Source organism: Adiantum capillus-veneris, chromosome 4, assembly GCF_014529385.1.
Source record: "Adiantum capillus-veneris isolate H3 chromosome 4, ASM1452938v2, whole genome shotgun sequence".
Taxonomy (NCBI): domain Eukaryota; kingdom Viridiplantae; phylum Streptophyta; class Polypodiopsida; order Polypodiales; family Pteridaceae; genus Adiantum; species Adiantum capillus-veneris.
In genome coordinates, this window is record NC_140934.1 from 2,256,456 (window position 1) to 2,279,471 (window position 23,016).

At 46.6% G+C, this 23,016-nt stretch overlaps 1 protein-coding gene across 9 annotated transcripts in view; it reads right to left on the reverse strand.

Annotated features, from left to right (window-relative positions):
- Positions 1-1,932: 1,932 nt before the first annotated feature.
- The window catches only part of LOC147458616 (phosphatidylinositol 4-phosphate 5-kinase 1-like), a 59,075-nt gene continuing 37,991 nt past the window's right edge, over positions 1,933-23,016 (reverse strand). For all 9 annotated transcript variants that reach the window (XM_086510074.1, XM_086510072.1, XM_086510073.1 and 6 more), the window contains 2 exons: positions 3,332-3,458; positions 1,933-3,224 (listed from right to left, as the gene is read on the reverse strand). In XM_086510074.1, coding sequence (XP_086366200.1) covers positions 2,951-3,224; positions 3,332-3,458 — 401 coding nt within the window. In that variant the 3' untranslated portion in view covers positions 1,933-2,950. The remainder of the gene's footprint in view (positions 3,225-3,331; positions 3,459-23,016) is intronic.

Sequence of the window (23,016 nt, forward strand, 5' to 3'; positions counted from 1 at the left end):
CACAAACAAAATATGGTATACTCGATAGGATCCCAAATTTTTTAACATATTGTGAACAATGTTTGCTATTTTTACCTTAGCACATTGATGAGAATTTTCATGGTTATATATGGAAAATTGTGTACACACGTTTTGTTGAATCGAGTTTAGACAATGTAATTTTTTTTAATTATAATCATGAAAACACTATTCACAAACATTACAATTGTCAATATCTCCACAAAATTATATGTACGATTGTATCATGTCTAATCTCCTAGTCAAAACATTATTTCTAAAAGTATGATTATAAACACAAAACTTCTAATGATACTAAACAATGAATACTATCAAAGTTTACAAATGCTTAACCATAAGAGTGTCTCTTGTTTGATAATATCATGCTCAAGAAACGTATTCATCCAAATAAACCTTCACATTTCTTCCTCACAGAAGATCCTAAACAATTGAAACAACCAAAGCTTTGCTAATGACATACACTGAGAAAGATGCATTTAATATCAATAGAACTACTTCACATTTTGTATTGCATTTGTCTTTAATAACCACATACTTAACTTCTATGAATGTTGAAAAGCTTCATTAATTTTGATCACTACATACTCATTTACAATTATTAATCATGGACAAAATACCTCTTATTGAACAAAACGCTCTCCAATAAATTGTTGTGAGACTTTGTACCATCAACAAATTACATAATAAACCATTCAACAATTTCCATGTCATACTTTATGGTGATCTACGTCTAGCAAGCTATCTGTAATATTTGGATATTCTTATACAATATATATTTTTTAATGTTACTAACTCCTTCATTATGACACTCACAACTCAACAAACTTTGAAGTAATCAAAACGATGTGTCAATATAATGAACACTTTATCAATATCTTAACTAAAAGTCCATGAAAGTACCATACATACAATAACATAAACAATCATTACCAACAACATGCACTGACAAGTATGCAACTAGATGTTATTTAATTTACAATTACACAAAAACGACTGTCATGTTTGATAATGCAACCGAAAGTGCTAGAGATCTTTAAAACTCTTGATGAGAAATCATGAAATTACAACAAAAATGTAAAGAGTTTTGAAAACCCAAGTCAGCTCAGACATTTTCAGAAAATGTTACAGCTTAAACCAATTTCTTAAAACTCTACGCAATGAATCTAAACATACAAAGAACTCATGAATGACGCATGGAATCTACAAAGTGTGCACACATATAATAAGATTCATGAATCTAAACATATAAGAAGAACTAATGAATGACCGTGGAATCTTAAATGAGACCATTCTTTGAATAAAACTTTAGAATAAAAAAGTAGGCAAACATGCTAGATATGAAAATCAACATCTTCTCTCAAATACTATATCAATAGGTTGTACACCAATTCAAGGAATCATAAAACAATTTCAACTTGAAAAAACTCTAGTAAATACGATGTCAAGAACTCAATTTGTTAAACCCACATTGACTCAAACGATTTACACATCCCAAGGATCAAAACTACACACACTAGCTTTCAATCTTTCAAACATAAAAACTCACATCTTGTTATGCACCGTGTAGTTACAAATCGAAAACCTTAGAAATCCGTCTCTTTTTGAAACAATAAAACATGAACAACTAAAACAAACGATGTAGTATTAAAAGGAACATGCAAATGACAAAATGCAATCATGAATTTGGGCAATCTCATCACTTATAACATCATCATTCAATTATTCGACACAATATTCGTCAATGCACACTACTTAGATACTGTCTATGACTCGAATCCTATGTCATCGAGTATCTTATGCATTCAAGAAACACATTCACAACAACCTGGAAACCAATTTGAAATCTCTTTTTCTATTTCATCAAAAGGACCTTAAAGAGTTATATTTTATACAAAACAAAAATATTCCCTTGAATAACACAAAAGGAGTATTGTTTCATCATATAGAAATTATTCACATTCCCAAGCAAATAGTAAAAAAAGGTTCTCTCTCCTTTAGACACCTTTTATCATGACCATTACCACTAAATGGTATGATGCACTAGACTAAGCTCTAGATGACTCAGAGGGAGGTTTTTGTGAAGAGCAGATGAATGGCTGAAGGATTTATTTACAATCGAGTTATTCAGAGATACAAACACATGAAGGGAGACCAGACCCTCTGCACGCAATCATTCAAATTGCCTGCAGCTTGGAGCACCACATTCATCCCCCCTGGCCTTCCAGAGCAATGCAAGGGACTTTTCCTTCCCTTCATTTGCATCAAGGGTACAGAGGCATTCAAGGGGCCCTTGGAATATGAACCCCAACTTAGGCATGTAGGTTCACGAACACCACACTTTGTTGTTGAGCGACCTGTGCGCCTAGGACCAAGGTTCAGCCTCCCACGGCTGCTTGAACAGCTCCCTACCCTCAATAATTTGGTCTTGCACAAATACGTAGAACTGGTATGCCACATCAAGCCTTGAGGTGTCGTCGGCCTTTGGGAAATTTTCCCCATCCAAGTCATGAGCAGTCCAAACAAACATCACTTTCAGACACTCGATATTAGCTGGTTTTTGGAGAAATCCGCCCATCCATTTCATCTGTGTGCATAAAACGCCATAATGTGCATGCACCCAGGATCTGTATGGAATTTTCCATAAAGAAAAATCCCCTTTCTGCCAAGGATCAGCAAGGGAGCTGTAATTTCAGCAGATTATCTTTTGCACAAGGCATTGAAGGCCACTAGTTACTGGCCTGCATGGCTTATAGAAGGATCTCCACATCAAAAGGAAGGGGCATTGTGCACACTCTGATGAATGTCTTCATTCTTTGTTGGGTGACTTTGACGCTCCATTCTAGCCCAAGTCGTGTTTGTTTTGATTAAGACACAGGTCTAACCTGACTTCCTCCATCTTAGCCCAAAAGTGTTGCTTGCAAAAGATAAGAGCTCATAAATCTTCTCCAGTTATTTCGACAAACACTCGATGCATTAATTGCTGAAATCGCTTCGAATACAAAGCAGGATCCACTGCTGAAATAGTGAGAGGGTCAAAGTACAGTGATTTGTAGGCATGTTCCAATCTTTTTCCCAGATCATACTCCTGTAAGATATCAATGATTCCAAAGTAAAGCATAACTTCTTGGGCATCACAATCAGCCTGCAGAGATTCCTGGAAAGTCTTACAAAACATTTTGGCACTGTGCTGTTGTATGCCATGCTTGCTGAAAAACAAACATATACTATTACTATGCAAAGGCACATAATGTATAGAGTAAAGCTCAAAAGCGATCAAGATTATAAAGCTGAAAAATTGCTGGATATTACTTACATTGCTTGTTCCAGGTCCAAATGAGCAATGTGAGTCTCTTGCTCTAAACCTGATGTTTCGAAGCTAAACCTCCTCGAAGGATTGCTGTCTTCGAGAAAGCCCTTTATGTCAGGCTTCACGTTGTCTCCTGCTCACAAGTTCACCACATCAGTCTACACATGCATCCTGGAAACAAATCCAGCCGATAAGCTGCCATCTTTCAGATCCACAAAAAGTCATCAATCCCTTTGCTTAAATTAAGATCGAATGTCAAGTAACAAGTGTTAACTATCTACTGCGAATTTCTCAGTAGGTAGCTCCAAATGACGACCATATTCTGTCAGAAGTATATTTTCAGCCGATTCCTTCTTTCGCACCCCTGTAGGCATTTCTGCAATGGGGATAATAAAAAACTTCCCCACAAGATATTTGATGCTGTGAATAATACCATTACACTTTCATGTTCGCTACTGATCACACACGCATTCTGATTCTAGACGCTTCAAGGTAAATTCTAATAAAAAATGGACTTCTCCACGGCCAGTTTCTCAACTTTGGAGTAAATATATCCTCCAAGGCAGTAAACTCGAAAGTGCACAATCAATGACATGGTACAGCCATAGTGCTCTGTCTTGCTCTGCGGGTGTTCTGCAGATTTCTAAGCTTACGCATCTTTGTTGTTGAAGAATGTTAGGCCCCGGAGGTTGGCAAGAAAGAATTGCGGAATTTAGATTACCTCACTTCTGACTGCTGCTCGTCTTAAACTAATGCCGAATCTTTAAGAATGCATAGAGGACTCAGTGACTTGGAGAAATGGCTAAAGTAGGGCAATCTTGTGTAGGAGAGGCTCATCACCTACAAACCTCTATATTCAACGCCTTCATTTGCAAGAAGAGTTGCTTGCACCTCCTTTCAACTGTCCCCCTAAGCTCTCTCTGTGCCTGTAGCCTAAACTCTTAGGTTCATCTTCCCCCAATGTTCCTGCCTCCTCTTGCTACCGATAAACTTTTTTGTTCAATTGCTTGTTGGTGTGCTCTATTTCAAGGATACCCTCGACTGTGCTTAGAAGCGACTAAGAACTTTGCTTTAGCAAACTTTTTATTCAATTGCTTGTTGGATTGCTATATTTCAAGGATACCCTTGACTGTGCTCAGAAGCGATGACTCACCCTGAAGGCCACCCTCTGTAAGACAAACCCTCATTGTAGGCTAGGAAGGTGCAAAGACTGAGAAGATCCCAGGAAATTTTGGAAAAGGACCATCATCTACAAATCATATATCAAATACACACCACATATCCTACACTCATTCCATCTTCTGGACATGGTGCCGCGTGTGGTAGATGTTATGAGATTTGACCTAAGATACAGTAGTGAGCCGATACTCCAGCTTTGTGACTGTTCATGTATAGCGACTGGGCTTTCACAAGTCATGGGGTGGCTTTCTCCTCTTGCATCTTGGCATGTAGCTCCGTTTTATATCGCTTGGTAGGGGGGCAAAGCTCAAGTCATAGAGCTTTCTCTAATCCTGGAAATAAAACATGAAAGAACGCATGAATGAAAAGGATGCATTGATCGAAGCACTTAAGGGAGAGCTCGTAGGTTGTAAAAATACCCCACAAAGGAGAGAGAAAATCAACCCTCAATGATAAAGGAGCTCGAAAGCATTAAGGAGCAGGCTACGCAAAGAGGAAGAGTAGAAGACACGAACAACCTCTTGATGGCAGAGCACCTATTCAAAACACAAGAGAAGGTTGATAAAGCTGAAAAGTGGCATCTACTATCATGAACGTGACAATTGAGGAGGAGCAAAAGATGAAGACTAGAGCCCTTCATGTGCGTGTTACAAGTCTCAAAGACATTGGAAAAGTAGAAGAAGAAGTGATAGAACTCTTGAAGCGCATGGGCATTTCTGAACCCACTCACACAAGTGCTTGGAGAGTGGGAAAGAAGGGAAGTGATGAGAAAGGAAGCTCTAAGGAAAGAGAACTCATAATACCTTTCCCTATGTTGGAAGCTAGGAAGGAATTCTTGAAGAAGAGACCAACACTCAAGAAAACTGAGATATTTTTGGGTGATGACCTCACTCCAACACAAGTAGCACACATGCAAGAGCTGATTGTAACAAACTTGGGCACCCCAAGTCTAGAATCTGTCGCGACACGAGAGAGATTCACTGAAAATACTTCACAACTTTAAAATCACAGTTCAATTTAGTCGACACGGCCCGGCGTAGTTCCGTGCCCAGAGAGATTGGCCCCAGAGACTGGCGCCCCTTTCGGTATTTCTTTTATATTAATCTTTGAGCAAAGTACAACTCCCGCAAGGTCCTCTGCTCTCAAACTCTGCGTCCAAATGCTTTGAAGAGTGAGGCCCTTAGGGCTCTTTTAATCTTATAAGGGATGCCAAAAAGCAGAGCCCCAAAAGTAGTTAAACTCAAAAGCAAGCTGTCCCAAAAGCTTTTAAACTTAAAAACAAAGTTCCAAAAAGCTACTAGCTCCAAAAACTGTCCAAAAAGCAGTCAGCGCAATTCACGGAATTTCCATACAGTTGTCAGCACAAATTTCAGGCATGTTTGTACAGCTTGCCACGTCAGCATGTCAACGGAAAATCCAAGTTTCCGTACAATTGCCACGTCAGCCTATCATCGCATAAAGCGGACGTCCATATAGTTTGTCTGTACTGCCACGTCAACAGTCCACGTATGTGTGTTTGTGTCTGAGGACCTCCCACGTCACCAGTTTGTGACATACCCCCTTCTTGAAAGAATTGTAATCGCCCTCGATTACGCCTGCAAAACAGATAGAGGCCATAAACTGTCTTAGTAGACACTGACTGTTAGTACCGACACACTAGACATGACACATCTAGCACTTGTACAAAGACGACAATCACATCACTGCACATGACATCACAGAAACATTCATTCCAAATCTCAGACAATGACTGCCAGCAACGTATTCAATAACCACATCTAGATCCATTCTGGACCTCATTGATGTCGGGTTAACTAATCCCATATTGCAATCATGTCTATAGAGATTTTTTTATTTTTATTTTTTCACTCAAGCACTGTCGTGTGCAAGTAGTCATTTGCCTCAAGCATTATCGTGTGCGAGAATCGTTCGCCTCAAGCACTGTCGTGTGCGAGAATCTTTTCCGCGAATCCCAATCCATCACTAAGTTCATACTGAACAAAGTGGTCCAATCATTCATTCCATTGAATCAATCATGATTCATGATTCGTTATCAAGTTCATTCAAGAGCTATCACTGCTCCATCTCATTCTCAATTCTACCCTTTTTCTAGAATTCACAGATTCTTTCATAAAACATTAGTTTTATTCAAAATTTAAAATCATCTTCCAGGAACCCTTGTTTCATAAATTCATAAAGCAAAATAATGCTAATTCAAAAATTTGTTCTTGAACGAGTACCGCCTCGTCCTGCTATTCTTTCAATCTGCCAATCATCCTGATTCCTGTGCCCTTTTGGGGCACCGTGTAGCGATATGTCCTTGTTCTCCACGTTCAAATCACTTTTCTGCTTTGAAATATTCATCTCTTTGGTCTTTTGTGAGAGAAGGTCGTCTATCTCTTCGTTGATTGTTTCTGCTATGACTTGTTGAAGGTTCATCTGATGGGTAAGTCAATTTATCCGAATGTATAGCAAATCCCTGCTTCGCGTGTCTCATCAGTTGTTGTATAGACTCGGACTTCCCTTCGAGATAGTAGTCTCGAATTTCTTTGGGAAGTCCACAACAAAATCGTTCAATCTGCTCCTTAAAACTGATCTTCTTAAAGGATGGAACAGGTAGAAAAATTTCCCTGAATCTTTCACAGTAAGAATCCAAAGATTCTGTCTTGACCATCCGAACATGGTTCCAGTCAGTAATCACGTCTCATTCATATTCTTGTGTGAGCCATGAAGAAATAAAGAGTTTCTTAAATTTCAACCACTTTGTCGGCGCTTGTTTCCTTAACAACATTGGACCACCATGTCCGTGCATTGCCTTTCAGAAAGGATGCCGCCCGTCTAACCTTGGAGTGCTCTGTATAGCGGCCTCCATAAAATGCTATGTCAAACTGTTGGACAAAGGCTAAAGCCTTGAGAACATCTCGACACCCTGAAAAGTGCTCAAACTTAACTGTCTGTCCTCCCTCTTTGAATTCTTTGGGTTTTTTGCCCTTGTCGTCGAGGAAATCATATTGATTGGCTTCGGAAAAATGCTTTCTTTTTGCATAAAACATGTGATCTTTCCGTCGTTTCTTGCCCTTCCTGTCCTCATCACTCGAGTCTGAAGAAGATGAGGTGTCCGAGCTGTCAGAAGATGAGGACGAACTGGGCAATCCTTTGAAGCATACACGCTTCTTCTGCTTTCTGGCGTTTTCAAAAGTGTATTTTTGACCCAAGTAATCGAGAAATTAGTTCCCTTGTTACGTTGCTTCAGTTGCTTTTCCTCCGACGGTTTTTTCGTGTCCAAAAGCTGATTGATTTTGGCCTGGACCGCATCATGGAGTTCTTCTTCAGTAAACATTCTCGGAGTAGAAGGCTTCTTGATCGCCGGTTTGATGGGTGGTTGTGTGGCTTTCTGCCACACATTGGGTGTGCACTTCTGCGATGGATTGCTGAGATAAAAATTTTGCAAATTTAGGATCCTTCGCAATTTTAATCATCTGCTTTGTTGCCTTGTCAACCTGCTATCGACGTTCCATCTCTTCAAGATTGTACTGAGTAGGCCGAGGTGGGCCGTACTCTTCTTCTGTTTGATCAAGAGAATCTTCTTCGTGATCTCCTCTTGCATTAGCACATGCAGAAGAAGTCGACTGATTCTTGTTGGAATCCGTAAGTAATGTGGGATTCTTTATGGCTTTATGCCCTGTAAGACAGAGCGATGAAGATGGGAGCGCGCCCGATGCGTGATGTATGAAGGGTGGGAGTGGCTATTAAGTTCGGGGTCAGGACCCGAAGATACCTCAAATAACAATTTCCAAGAGTGCCTTGTCTGCAATTTGATAGGACCAGTATGCTTTGAGAAAAGCACACGCCTGGTGCTCTGATACCACTGTAACAAACTTGGGCACCCCAAGTCTAGTATCTGTCGCGACACGAGAGAGATTCACTTAAAATACTTCACAACTTTAAAATCACAATTCACTTAGTCGACATGGCCCAGCGTAGTTCCGTGCCTAGAGAGATTGGCCCCAAAGATTGGCGCCCCTTTCGTATTTCTTTTATATTAATCTTTGAGCAAAGTATAACGCCCACAGAGTTGATTTGGGGGATCATGGCTCTACACAAGTCAATATTGGGGCATGTACACACTCCAAAGGGGATTTTAGATTTGGTTCGCTCCACCATCGGGGTGAAATAGGGCTGCCCGCAATCTCCTACACTATTTGGCATCTATGTGGATGAGGTTTCTTACTACATTGAGAGGGATGGTGATAGAGAAGCACAGTTGGTATGGACATGGAACCCACTATTGGTATATGCTGCTGACATTATGTTGATTTCCGACTCCCCAGAGGGGATGCAGTGTCACTTAGATGCTTTGTACACGTTTGCTCATGATAGTGGATTGTTTCTTAACCTGGGGAAAACCAAGGTTATGGTGTTTAACACCGTTACACCACACCACAGTGGGGTAAGAGATCAGCACCCAAATTTACATATGGCCAGGAGATGGTGGAGTATATGCATACACCTATCTTAGGGTAGACTTTTGTGGACCGGTGTTTTCATTGAGGAGAGCAACAGAGACTAGACTGGCGAGAGCTTATGTAGCCTTGAGAGGACGTGTTCACAAGTTCAGTTTCAAGAACCTCGAACAAAGCTCTAGCTTTTTGACACTCTAGTGGCTTCAGCTATGCTTTACGGAGTTCAAATTTGGGGACCCTCAGTAGATCACCATGGCGATCTGGTAGCACTGATCGATGGAGATGTAGGGAGAGGCCTTTAATCTCTATGATCTCTCGAATGATTCGGGCTAAGGCCTCAGTGCCACATGAGATTATTCGAGCCAAACTAGCTACCTCCCATCTCGTGATCGAGGCGCTTACTAGATCAGGATCCTTCATGGATAGTTTATGGGACCTCCCAGAGATAGATATGCTCGGCTAGCCCTTGAGTCATCCCGACAGCTAGCGCTACAGGGGGATACAACATGCTAGTATGGGCAGATGGTTTCAGTCACATGGTTTCAGCATGGATAGACTACCTCCGTTCTAGTACTTCTTGGATGTACCCTCCCTATCTCTCACACAGATAGAGATCACTAGACTCATACGTCAGGATCTCATTCAGCTAGATACTAGGAGCAGTTGGATATAGCCGACACCGGAGTTGGGTATGAAGATGGATTTCTATAAAGAACATCTTCTCCAATTAACAAAAGATGGATATGTGATCAGGACGTCCTATATGGACACTCATTTATCCCATGGGATACAATGTGCTATTGGCAGATGCGCACTTCATCGCATCGGTTAGAGACTGAGACTGGTAGATTTAGGAGAGTGCCAACATAGGCTAGGATTTGCCAGTTATGTCAAATAGAGCCAGAGACAGAGTTACATCACATTTGTCATTGTCCAGTATCCTATGAGATACGAGGCCGATTTCATTGTCTATTAAGAGAGGGCTTTGGTGAATTATCAAGATCAGAGATGCCTCGGAGTGCTTTTGCTAGAGCTGCACAGACACAGGGAGAGGGAGAGTCTCTTGAGGAGATCAGAGGTGGGAGACATTCACAGAGGGAGATCATTGACTTCTTTAGAGCAGGGACTCGGCAGTCAGATGAGCAAGCTTCACAGCACACTTCAGAGCCCACCTATACCAGAGGTATAGGCGTTGATAGAGCCATTGAGCTCGGGAGAGCTAGATGCCCACGTCTATAAAGGCGACCACGACACCGACGGAGGCTCCATCAGAGGATCAGCACTATTCTAGCACGACATGGGAGACGTCCAGTACAACTATTTACAAAGGGGACATTGATGATGCTCTTCAATGACCCATGTAATACTTTCTCGGACAACGCCCGATGCCGGGCATCCTCGGGCATTGATGATGATGATGATTTTAGATTTTCAATTTACTTCAATTTTTTATTTTGTACCCAAACATTGTATTAGATCCACGAAGATTGTATCAATTTGATAGGTCATTTTGGCCTTTGAAGACGTTTAATATATCATTTCATTTCTCTCTCTCTCTCTCTCTCTCTCTCTCTCTCTCTCGTGTAGGCAAGCAACGCGGGGCTGAGACCAAGGGTCACGCGACACGGGATGCAGGGCACGCTTGTGACAAGGGCTTCTTCTCTCTAAGTCTTCTATCACAATACTTTCTTTTATCGGGTTTCCTCTCTCGATTAAGGAAAGTTCATGCGAGGCAAAGGTAGTACTGGTCGAGGCAACTGCAGTACGCACATAGAAACTCGGCACACTAAGGGTGTTTGAGGATGGACCAACCAGTTGATGTCGGGGATGACAACATTAATGAAAACCCGCCTAAATCGAAGGTGACATTTGGGCGTAGCAGCACACTATCGCTAGGTTCTGTGAAAACTTTCTAGAGTCAAAGATGACTTAATGTATGAGAAGGTACAGGTGATGATTAAGGCGGAGCTGACCCTCTTGAGGGGTGACATTGAAAAAGAGATGTATGCAAATGCGGAAAGTTACAAAAAAGCTATGTATGCAGATATGAGGAAAGAATTGGACAACGAGAAGCTTAAAAAGCGTGATGAGATGTACGCATCATTGAAGGCCGAAATGCGGACGATTGTGAGGGCAGAAGTGAATATAAAGGAATGTATGACGCATAAAAGATTAGAGGATGCACTGTCTATGTTTGAATCCTGGAAATAAAAAATGGAAGAACGCATGATTGAAAAGGATGCATTGATCGAAGCACTTAAGGGAGACCTTGCAGCTTGCAAAAAATGACCTCGCAAAGGAGGAAGAAAATCCACCCTCAATGATCAAGGAGCTCAAAAGCATTAAGGACCAGGCGAAAACTCTACGAGAAGAGGAAGAGCAAAAGGCAAGAACAACCTCTTCGTGGGCGGAGTACCTATTCAAAACACAAGAGAAGGTTGATAAAGCTGAAAAGTGGATCGAGGACGCAAAGAAAGGAAAAGATAAGATGCCAGAAGCCACACGGACATCGACTATCATCAATATGACAATTGAGGAGGAGCAAAAGAGAAAGACTAGAGCCCTTCATGTGCGTGTTATAGGTCTCAAAGACACTAAAAAAGTACAAGAAGAAGTGCAAGAGCTCTTGAAGTGATCTCTTGAAGCCAATGGGTATTTCTGAACCCACACACACAAGTGCTTGGAGAGTTGACAAGAAGGGAAGTGATGAGAAAGGAAGGCCCAAGGAAAGAGTACCCGTTATACGATTCCCAACACTAGAAGCTAGGAAGGAATTCTTGAAGAAGAGACCAACACTCAAGCAAACTGGGATATTTTTTGGTGATGACCTCACTCTAACACAGGTAGCACACATGCAAGAGCTGATGCCAAAGATCAAGGCGGCAAGGGAGAAAGGAAAAATTGCTTTCTACAGGGGAGGGAGAGTAGTGGTGTTGGAAAAACGCACTGCATGACGGTGCGAGACCTATGGGACCAACCTTAAAATGGCAGCATGGAATTGTAACGGATCAATGAAGCTAGTGTAGGCGCATTTGAGGATAGCTTTAAGGGAAGAGACATTATTTTTTACTCGGAAACGCATCAAACTCCTGGCGGCACATTACCCAGAGTGACGGGATACCATTGGGAGACTACTTGTAGGCAAGAAGTGAGATCAACGCATAGAGGACAGGGGTCAGGAGGTGTGGCAGTCCTATTCAGGGAGGAGCTACAACCCCTCATTCGTATTGTTTGGAGGGATGAGCGGGCCAGATATATGTGGGTTAAAGTGAGAGCAGAGACACGTAGGCAACTCTACATTGCAATATGCTATTTTGCCCCCAACATATCTCATTATGCATCGCCCAAGGGGGAGTCACCCTACATGATATTGAATGAGGACGTATGGGAGTTCTCTAGGGAAGGAGATGTCATTCTTTTGGGAGACTTCAATGCCAGGACGGGCCAGTCTCAGATAGCTTTCTACGATACCTCAGAGGAAATGTTGAGAGAATTCGATGTCAGTGATATAGGATTGGCCAGGTGTTCGCAGGATGAAGAGCACATTGGATATGGGGAATATCTGACAGATTTGGGGATTGCACGTGGACTGGCCATCTTGAATGGCCTCCACAAATTTCCAACGTCGAGTGGGTTCACTTGCTTTCCTCATAGACATGGGGCCAGCATAGTCGATTATGTTTTGGCTCAGCCTAGTTTCATATCCTCTATTCACGACTTTACAATCGGCTCAGGCTTATTGGGGTAGCAGTAGCTCTCCTCACGTTTACCGTCTCATTCCAGTTCAGCACAGCGCAACTGGCACAGACACCTACACATACCCGATACACTTTTACTTCAGAGACTGATTCTGTCTAAATAGATGGTATCTACAGATGGTTATGCACAGAGGATCCGGGAAGACCTTTAGGGGAGCTCACTTATATATTGACAGACACTACAGGATGCAACAGTAGAGGCATACCCCCATACTGAGCCTAGGCAGCGCCGACGTTTTGGGAGCACGCCCCAAAATAGCTGGTATGATGAGGAGTGCAAAAAGTTGAGAGCCCGCCGACTTCAAAGGAAGGTACTTCTAGGTATCATTACTCACAGGCAGTCACGGGATTGCTTCTCGACATTCGGTACGACAAAAGAAGAGGGCATTTCTAGCTCGGCTAGAGCAGGATTTATATCAATTGTTTTTGAGCCAGGATTCAGGCGAGGCATGGCGACTCTTCCATGAGCACTCCCCCCAACCGGCCATCACTTCTACGAAGGTCTGGGGTCAGTATGCATCATCTCTTTACATTGTCCCGAGGAAGCCACCTCTTCTAGATCCGCCAGAGCTATGCCCACACACATGTGCTTTCTTTACCACCGAGATGGTTAAGAAAGCCATTGATAGGATGAAGACTAGGAGAGCATATGATCACGATGACCTGGTAGCAGAGCATTTTATACATGCCAAACATTTGCTTGCAGAGCTTCTAGCAATGATGTTCAACCGTGCCATGTACAAGGGCCTACCTGATACTTGGAGTTTGTCCACGATTGTACCTATCTTCAAGTCAGGGGACCCTATGGAGCCCGGGAACTACCACACTATCATGATTCGGGCAACAGGATAGCGGGTTTCAGGAGAAACATCATATTCTGACACTCATAGACATTATTGAGGAGGGGAGATCACCTGGGAGAGGCTCTATTGTTGCTTTGTGGACTTCCGCAAAGCCTTCGATACAGTGCCCAGAGCCAGATTGATGCGCAGACTGCAAGAGATGGAGGTTCCAAAAAAGTTGATTTGGGGGATGATGGCTCTTTACAAGTCAGTAGTGGGGCATGTACGCACTCCAGGTTCGCTCCACTATTGGGGTGAAATAGGGCTGCCTGCTATCTCCTACACTATTTGGCATGTATGCGGATGAGGTTGCTAACTACATTGAGAGGGACGGTGATAGAGGAGCACAGTTGGCAGGGACATGGATCCCACTATTGTTATATGCTGATGATATTGTGCTGATTTCCGACTCCCTGGAGAGGATGCAACGTCACTTAGATGCTTTGTACACATTTACCGACGATAGTGAATTGTCTGTTAACCTACGAAAAACCAAGGTTATGGTGTTTAACACCACACCGCAATGGGTCAGAGGTCAGCACTTACTTTTACATATGGCCAAGAGACAGTGGAGTATACAGATGCATACACCTATCTTGGGGTAGTCTTCACTGGACCGGCATTTTCGTTGAGAGCAGCAGGAGACTAGATTGACGAGAGCTTATGCAACCTTGGGAGGTTTGGAGAAGATGTGTTCGCAGGTTCAGTTTCAGGAACCTCGAACAAAGCTGTGGCTTTTTGACACTCTAGTGGCTTCACCTATGCTCTATGGGATTCAGATTTGGGGGCCCTCAGTGGACAACCAAGGCATATCTGGTAGCACTGATGGATGGAGATGTATGGAGAGGCCTCTAGTCTCTATGATCTCTCGGATGATTCGGGCTAAGGCCTCAATGCGACCACGACATCGACGGAGGCTCCACCAGAGAATCAAAACTATTCTAGCACGACATGGGAGATGCACAATACGACTATTTACAGAGGCGGACATTGATGAAGCTCTCCAGCAAAAACCGATGCAATACTTTCTCGAACAACGCCCGATGCCGGGCATCCTCGCACATGCATAATGATGATGATGATTTTCAAGCTGACGATTTTTTTTAATAGAAAAAGATCCTTCTATTAGTTAATGAAACTGCCCATAGGGCTACAACCACCTCTTGGAGAGAGGGCTACAACAACCATGATGGGGAGACTCTCCTGATGAAAAACAGTATATGTACAATGAGGCTAAATCAAGAAATGGGGGGAGGGAAGAGCCACACAGGTGGACGGTAGTGCCATCTGAGTACACCCTGGGCATGGTGAAAAAAGGCCCAAGACGCCAAAGTCGAAGGAAGGCCTCTCTGCCCTGAAGTCTCTCAAGCTGTCCTCTAAGGGTGTGGATCAGCTCTAACCAAAGATCGTGAACAATCTCTGTTGGTGGTACAGGGCGAGCCTCAAAGATGCAGAAGCAACGGGCCCGCCAAACGAACCAGAGTGTCAGGCCACTGATGAGCTCCCAGCACTCCTCTCTCTCACTGCACCACTCCTGTGGAGTAAGCTCTGTAGCAGGCTGGAGTGTAGGTCGCCCCCTTGCATCACTATCATCCTGCTGGTGGAAGATAGCTCAAACTGAAGTGCCGGGCCCGTGAGAGTGGACCAAGCAGCTGCCCCCCAAGTGTACTGTCGAGCCGTGGAAAGAGCAGGCATCAACCGAAGAACACGAAGCCACACTTGTTGTGCCAAGGGGTAGTCCCAAAGACAGTGACGCTGACTCTCCACAAGATGGTCACAAGCTGCGCATGCGGCCGAGAGACCACTATGCATCAGCAAGCTTCCAACTGCTATAGCTCTGTGTGCAATCAGCCACTGAAACAAAGTGACCCACCTCGGCCGCCCGCAACCTCTCCCAAAAAGCTGTCAAGAACTCAGCTGTGACACCCTCCTCCTGCAAATGAGGTGCTGCAGCAACAGGGCGAGCCTATCTCTGTGCTGCCAGTATGTGACGTCCCAGTCGAACAGTGTACTGAAAGAAAGGGTGTACTGAAAGAAAGGGACACCTGGGTGGTCTGCAGAAGAGAAAGGATCCCTCCAAAGCCACTCTCCAGGATCCCACTGTACTCATGCCAGTGGACAGCACTCCTAAGCCCACAGTCTCCAATGTCCAGTCTCAAGAGCAGCTGGGTCACGATCGATGACACAAGTCCTCCCACACATGCCCACCACTCGGATCCTCTAAAAACAGCACTCTACCACCAACGGGGCCTCTACTACAACTCGTTGTAAGCGTCCCTCACCTTGTAACTCGAAAAACAGGGAGGGAACAGTCTCTGAGCAAGCCCGAACTGAGATGAGAACCTCCAGTCGCGTGAAGGCTCCCATCCATCTCGACGCTGCTAACTCGAGAGGTGTGAGCCACTCAACTGGAACTGCCTCTGAGATGTCCTTGCACATGCTTTGCACCCCTCTCATGCCCTGAAGCTGAAAGCCTTGCAGCTCCTCTGACAAGCCTGAAAACTGTAACCAGTCACCTAAAGAGCGTGCTGGACCCGCTGCCATGGGACCCCAGGAAACATGAGGTCGACTACCAAGTGGCCTCTCTGAAAGCTAACCATGGGGTTCCAAACAAGGGGCTGTCGCAGGCGCTCCTCCGTGCAAGTAGGTTGCCGCTGCTCCAGGCCTCGCCGCAAGTGCTCCCAAGATCGAAGCAAACCCACAGCGAAGCGGTCCTCCAGTCTCCTGCTCAAACCAACTCCGTGCATCACTGTGAAGATCCATCTAGTGGAAGGTTGTCAGGGGCCTCCTGCCTGAGGCACCCTAGCACGAAGCTGTTGTAGCAAGAACTCCTTCCAGAACTCCTCACCTGGAAGAAGTCCTCGGATGATGAACTTCCCAAGAAGGGCTCTGCTCTGCTGTGCTGGGTCAATGATCCCAAGCCCTCCCTGTGAACAAGGAAGAGTGATGACCTGCCAAGCCACTCTGGCCCGGGCTGTCTGAGTGTCACGCCCTGACCAAAGGAAGTTCCTGATCAGCCTCTCCACCTGGCAAATACAAGAACTAGAGAAGATCCAGCAAGAAGTGATGTACCACATAGTAGCCAACAACACCTGGTTGGCCACTACAACTCTGTTAGCCAAAGAAAGTCGTGCAGAGCTCCAATGTAACAACTTCCTCCTGATAGACAGGAGGAGAGGAGCAATCTGCTGCTCGGGAGATAAGTCCAAACCAACCTGACAGCCCAAGTACCGAACTGCACTCCCTGGGGGGATCCACCTGAAATCCTCACCTGCATCCAATCGGCTACAGGAGCACTACCAACCGAGAAAGCCACTGTCTTTCTCCAGTTGACCAATGCGCCAGATGCACAACAGAAGGTCTCAAGAGCCTGCTCACAGCTGTGGAGGTTGGCCTCCTGGCCATCCAAGTACAAGGCTGAGTCGTCAGCAAACTCAGCGTCCAGGAGCTCATCTCCCCGAATAGGGAGTGCTAAGCCCCGTAGACCAACCTACTGCGACACCAAAAACCTGCTCATCGCCTCAGCATAGAACAGAAAGAGGAATGGGGTAAGAGGGCAGCCCTGTCTGACCGAACGTGTGAGCATGAAACGATCACCCCTACCTCCTGACAAAAGTACATGATTGTGTGCCCGTCTGTACAAAGCTGACACCCCTCTGATCCAAGCATCTGAGAAGCCCATCCTGCGTAGAGTGCCCTCGAGAAAGTCCCAGTCAACTCTGTCGTAGGCCTTCTCAAAATCGAGAAGAAGAATCACCAGATCCTCACCACGGGAGCCACGCTAGGGCAGAATCCTCCCAAAAAGTAAAGATGTTGTCAAGGATACTGTGCTCCTTGACAAAACCTGTTTGAGTCCCATGTATAAGGCTCTCTAGAAGTGGCTGGATCCTCAAACTCAGAGCCTTGGCAAGAATATTGTAGGCTGAGTTGAGGATGGTGATGGGACGCCACTGTCGAATCTTATCCAAGGAGCCACCCTCCTTGGGAATGAGGTAGATGAGACCCTCACTCGTGCTGTCAGTCATCTCTCCTCTATGCAAGATGTACTGAAAAGCACTACACAGATCTGAGCCAAGCAAGTCCCAGTACTCCAAGAAAAAACTGGGAGTCAAGCCATCCTCACCTGGACAGCTACCACGGGAGTGCACTAAGAGTCGTGTGCAACTCCTCAAGCTGAAGTGGTAGCTCAAGCCTCTGACGCATCTCCTTAGTCACAAGGCAAGGCATCTGTGCCCACACCTGCTCCCTGCATGCATCCTGACACTCTGACTGAGGCTCTGTAGACAGTAACTCACGGTTAAAGTCAGTAGCAACTGCACGCATGTCCTCTGGCTCAGAAGCAATTGACCCGTCGGGCCTCCTCAACTGACTGACCTTGGCATGCGTATGCCGAGGTCCCACTGCCTCAAAGAAAGCACAAGTCACTCTGTCACCTACCTATGTCCACTGAGATGCCTGTCGATGGAAAGCAAACTCATGGCGCCGCTCCTCTGTGCTAGCAAGCTCTTGAGCCTACTGTAACTGCTCCTCCAACCAAGGACTGTCTGGATGTTGCTCCTGCATCCTCTGCAAGGAAGCAACGCCCCGTATGAGACGCTGCTCCTCCTCTCTCGCTGCAGCCAGGCGAGCCAACGACTCCTAGAGAAAGAAACGACTAAGCTGAGCTAGTCCTGAGGCCACTCTGTCAGCAGGAGAATCCTGCATGTCCAAGCTCTTTGAACAGAGAGCCTCTACTCGCTCTCTGAGTGCAGAGTCCAGCAAGACCCTCTCAAGGATGCGAAGCATCGTGCTCCCCCTCCTCTGTCTATCTGCCACTGTGAGGATCACTGGTGCATGGTCCGAGAAGGATGTCCCTGCCAAAATGCCAACTGTCCCACCCAAGTCACAGAAATGGTCACTAGTGTAGAAGCGATCTATCCGCGATAGATTCACTCCTCCCACTCTGCGGTCCGAACGAGAGAAGGCCAAGCTATCTGAGGAGGTTCACAAAGCTAGAGTGCTGCCACACATCCGAAACCCTCAAAGTCATACAAAACCTCTCCCAAGCTGCTAGCTCAACTCTATGGACAGTAGCATGGCTACCACCAATCCTGTCAGAAGGGTCCTCCAACATGTTGAAGTCACCCCCTATGCACCACTGCTCTGCCTGCGAGAAGAGACTCAACAATTTGTGACCAAAACTCTGCTCGTGCACTTGCCACATTGGGCGCATAATGTTCAGGAAGCCCACAAGGCAACCCTGAACCTGCATAGTGATCCACTGAGCCCTGCCTGGCACAATAATCCATCTGCCCACATTGGTCTACTGCAAAGAATCCGCAATAGTCATACATACCCCACCCCGGATGCATCCAGGTCCAAAAGCCGCTGACCAAAAAGTATCATATCATCCACGCAAGAGCTGACCACAACGTCTAATGCGGCTCTCACCCAAATGATGCTCTTGTAGCATAAGGAGATCAATCTCGCCTCCCACAAGGCAACGCTGAAGCTCCTGACGCAGTCGACCCCTCTGACGCTAAAACTGGGGCCCACCTAGACCCTATACGTTCCATGAGACGATCCTGATGGGGAGCGAGAGAGAACAGATGCTGCCACAGCAGCTAAACGTGCTATCTTCGAGGCTGGCTTGGATGGGGAGTAATCCGCATCCGCGCGTCCTTTAGATAGGCATGACTGCAAAGAGTGCCTGGCCCAAGCCAAGGTAGACCGAGCCGTACGTAAAGCAACCTCCTCTGTCCAGAAGTCCTCATGAATGTGTACATAGCATGGCGAGCACTGCGTATCAGCAAAGAAGTGAACCACAATGTGTCTACATCCTGCTGCATCTTGAGGGGTCACCGCAAACTTGGCCAATGGCCACAAAGTCTACAGCATGTATGTAACTCCTAGGTCTCCCATGTGGTGAGAGAACTCTAGGGCCTGTGTATGCAACCACTCCAACACTGAGTCGAGAGTCCACTCAGTCTGGTCCCTGCCACAAAGGGGAAAAGAGAAGCCAAGCGCTGAGTCCAATGCCTCTATCCCCCTAGCTGTAAGGAACAGAACATGAACCCTGAAGCAGGCTGTCTCATGGTATGCTGAGGAGTCGCCGAGAAAGCGTGTAAAGTCATAGTCAAAGAAATCCCAACGGCGCCAAATGTCAAAGCTCATCAGACCACGAGGGACTGCTACAAAGGGAGACGTCTGTACCTGTAAAGGGGGTCGCAAGAAAGGTTGTCCCTCCCTCGCCAAGCGACTCGTGGCAAAGGCGCTGCCAAGAGATCTCCTAGCAGCCGGGGATGGCTCTGCCTCCTTGGGCGACTGTGGAACTGGAGCGGGAGGGGGGGGTGTAGGAGCAGGGGGAAGTGGGGCGAGGGGAATCGGCAAAGGTAGAGGGGCGAGGAGGAGAGGCGGCGGGAGCAGAAGGCGGGGGGGGGGGGGGGGGGGGGGGGGGGGAGGGGGAGCTGTCGAGGGTGAAGCTAAGGTGGGGGCTAGAGCAAGGACCTCGTCCTGCTCAAGAGGACCGAATCGGTTCCTCGTGGGAACCCACTGCTGCTGGGCAGGCGCCTGAGGACCACCCTGAGTATCAGGCTGACGTTGTGGCCCCTGCCGTTGTCGACCACGAACCTGCTGCCATCCCTTCTCCGCTAGAGCCCCAGGCTCGGAGGGTGGCTCTGCCTGTGTGCTCTGTGTCTCTGCCTGTGGCTGCTCGTCGGCCCTTGCAGGCTGGGGCTGAGTCTGTGGTGTAGGTCAAGGCCTCCTCCGTGGAGGGGCCTTCGCAAGATGGCCCATCTGTCGACAAATGAAGCACTAGTTTGGGAGACCCGAGTACTCCACACTCTGTCTAAACCAACCTCCACTCACCCGAGGAAGGAGGATGACCTTCGGGAGAGAGTGAGTGTCCCTAACCAGAACGCGAACTGAGGGAATGCTGGCCGCCTTGGCAGCTACTGAGGTTGTTGTGCGAGGTGTCTCCTGGACAGTCCCAATCGCTGAGTCTATCCTGGATAAAAGTAGTAGGTACTCCCTCCGCAAACCAGAAAGCAGACGGAGATGGGAATGTCTGCCTCCTCTACCAAGACATCTAAAGCAAGGTCAAAACCATGTCTCCACTGTCGAAAGTAGGCTCGAGCTGCTCGGATGGTCAAGGGGCTCATGGCAAGGACCTTGGACGCCATCTTGGAGGTCTCAAACTCGATCTGATAGTAGCCTCGTCCGAGGATCTGAACGTCCAAGATCTTGCCCACCTCTGCGAGAAGGCGGGCCTGGAGAAGGTCACGCAACTCTCCTCTTCTAGGTCTGGTGCCGAGAATCTTGCAGATGACAGAAGTCGCCTGCAAGCGCTCTATCTCTGCGCCTAGGCTCGCTTGCTCTGTCGGTGAAAGAGCAAGCCGAATGGTGGGCTCAGCGGGGTCGGGCGAGGGGACTTCGGAGGAGTCCCTCTGTGGCGGAGCTTGAGCCTCCATTTCTGTCTGATACTGTGAAGAAAAAACGAAGAGTCGTTGACGAAAGGAGACCGGGGATGCGAGGCGAGGCTGGCGGGATTGGGAGGCGGGATTGGCGGGCTCAGGCAAGCGGGTAGGGCAGCGGCGAAGAGCGGGCAGGGTGAGCAGGCGGGCAGAGGGTGGGCTGGGCAACGCGCAGCAGGTGCATGCGGCGAGGGCATGCGGCGAGGGGGCAACGATGGCGCGTGAGGGGGGGGGGGGGGGGGGGGGGGGGGGGGGGGGGGGGGGGGGTGGGCGCGGCACCAGCAGCGAGTCCTAACACATCTCTACTCTCTCGGAGTTTTTACTGCAAAGTTTTGGGATCAAGCTGACGATTTTAGTCTTTTAGTTTTTAGTTTTTCATTTTACTTCACTTTATTTTTGTACTCAGACACAAGGATTGTATCAGTTTGGTCTTATAGGTCATTTTGGCCTTTTGAAGACGTTTAGTATAACATTTCATTTCTCTCTCTCTCTCTCTCTCTCTCTCTCTCTCTCTCTCTCTCTCTCTCTCTCTCTCTCTCTCTCTCTCTCTCTCTCTCTCTCTCTCTCTCTCTCTCTCTCTCTCTCTCTCTCTCTCTCTCTCTCTCTCTCTCTCTCTCTCTCTCTCGACGGTGCGAGACCTATGGGACCACATTGAGGATGGCGACTTGGAATTGTAATGGGTCTATGAGGTTGGATGTTGGTGCCTTTGAGGACAGTTTCAGAGACAAGGACATTGTTTTCTTTTCAGAGACTCACCAGGCCCCTAGCCAACTGTTGCCACATGTGGTGGGATACAAATGGGAGACAGCCCACAGAACAGTCACGAGATCTGAGCATGGGAGTAGAGGTTCAGGAGGAGTAGCGGTGTTGTTTAGGGAGGAGCTACAGCCACTACTACATATTGTACGGAGAGATGATCAGGCTAGATACATGTGGGTGAGGCTGAGAGCTGACACAGGTCGATTTCTATATATTGCTATATGTTACTTCCCCCCCAGTACGTCAGTATATGCTGTATCCAGAGGGCAGTCGCCTTTCTCAATTCTAGATGATGATATATGGGAGTTTTCTAGGGATGGTGATATCATCCTCCTAGGAGACTTCAATGCTCGAACGGGCAACTGTCAGACAGTCTTCTACGACACCTCAGATGAGATGCTTAGAGAGTTGGATGTGGGTGAGCTGGGGTTTGACAGATGCTCACATGACAGAGAGCAGACTGAGTATGGGAGATACCTCACGGAGATGACGACTACACATGGGCTAGCCATACTTAATGGCTTACAGCGGTTTCCTGGAGCAGCAGGCTTCACATGCTTTCCACACAGACATGGGGCCAGTACAGTGGACTATGTTATGACACAGCCGAGCTTTATTCCTTGTATTCAGGATTTCACAGTGGGAGCCAGACCAGTGGGCGTAGCAGTGGATCATGCTCTCTTGACACTGTCCGTATCTTTTCAGTTTAGTACAGCCCAGAAATCAGGAGGCAGGTCACACACCCGTTATACATTTACACCAGAGACTGACTCGGTTTATACAGAGTCGATCTGGGATCGTCTATGCACAGTTGCTCCAGGCCTCTCAGTAGAGGAGTGCACTACTTTATTGACTGAGACACTACATGATGCAGCATCAGAGGCATACCCACACACTCAACCGGATCGGAGGCGACATTCTGGGAGCATGCCCCAGAATAGTTGGTATGATGAGGAGTGCAGAGAGATGAGAGCCCAGCTTCAGAGGGATCTTCATTTAGGAGTCATCACCTACAGACAGTCGCGGATTGCTTTCCGGCGCCTTGTGCGAAAGAAGAAACGAGCTTACCTGGCCCAGATGGAGCGAGACTTGTATCAGTTGTTCTTGAGTAGAGACTCAGGCGAGGCATGGCGACTCTTCCATGAGCACTCCCCTCCCCCAGTGATTACTTCTCCTGATGTGTGGGGCCAGTATGCGACATCGTTATATACGGTTCCTGGGCAGGATCCCCTTCCAGAT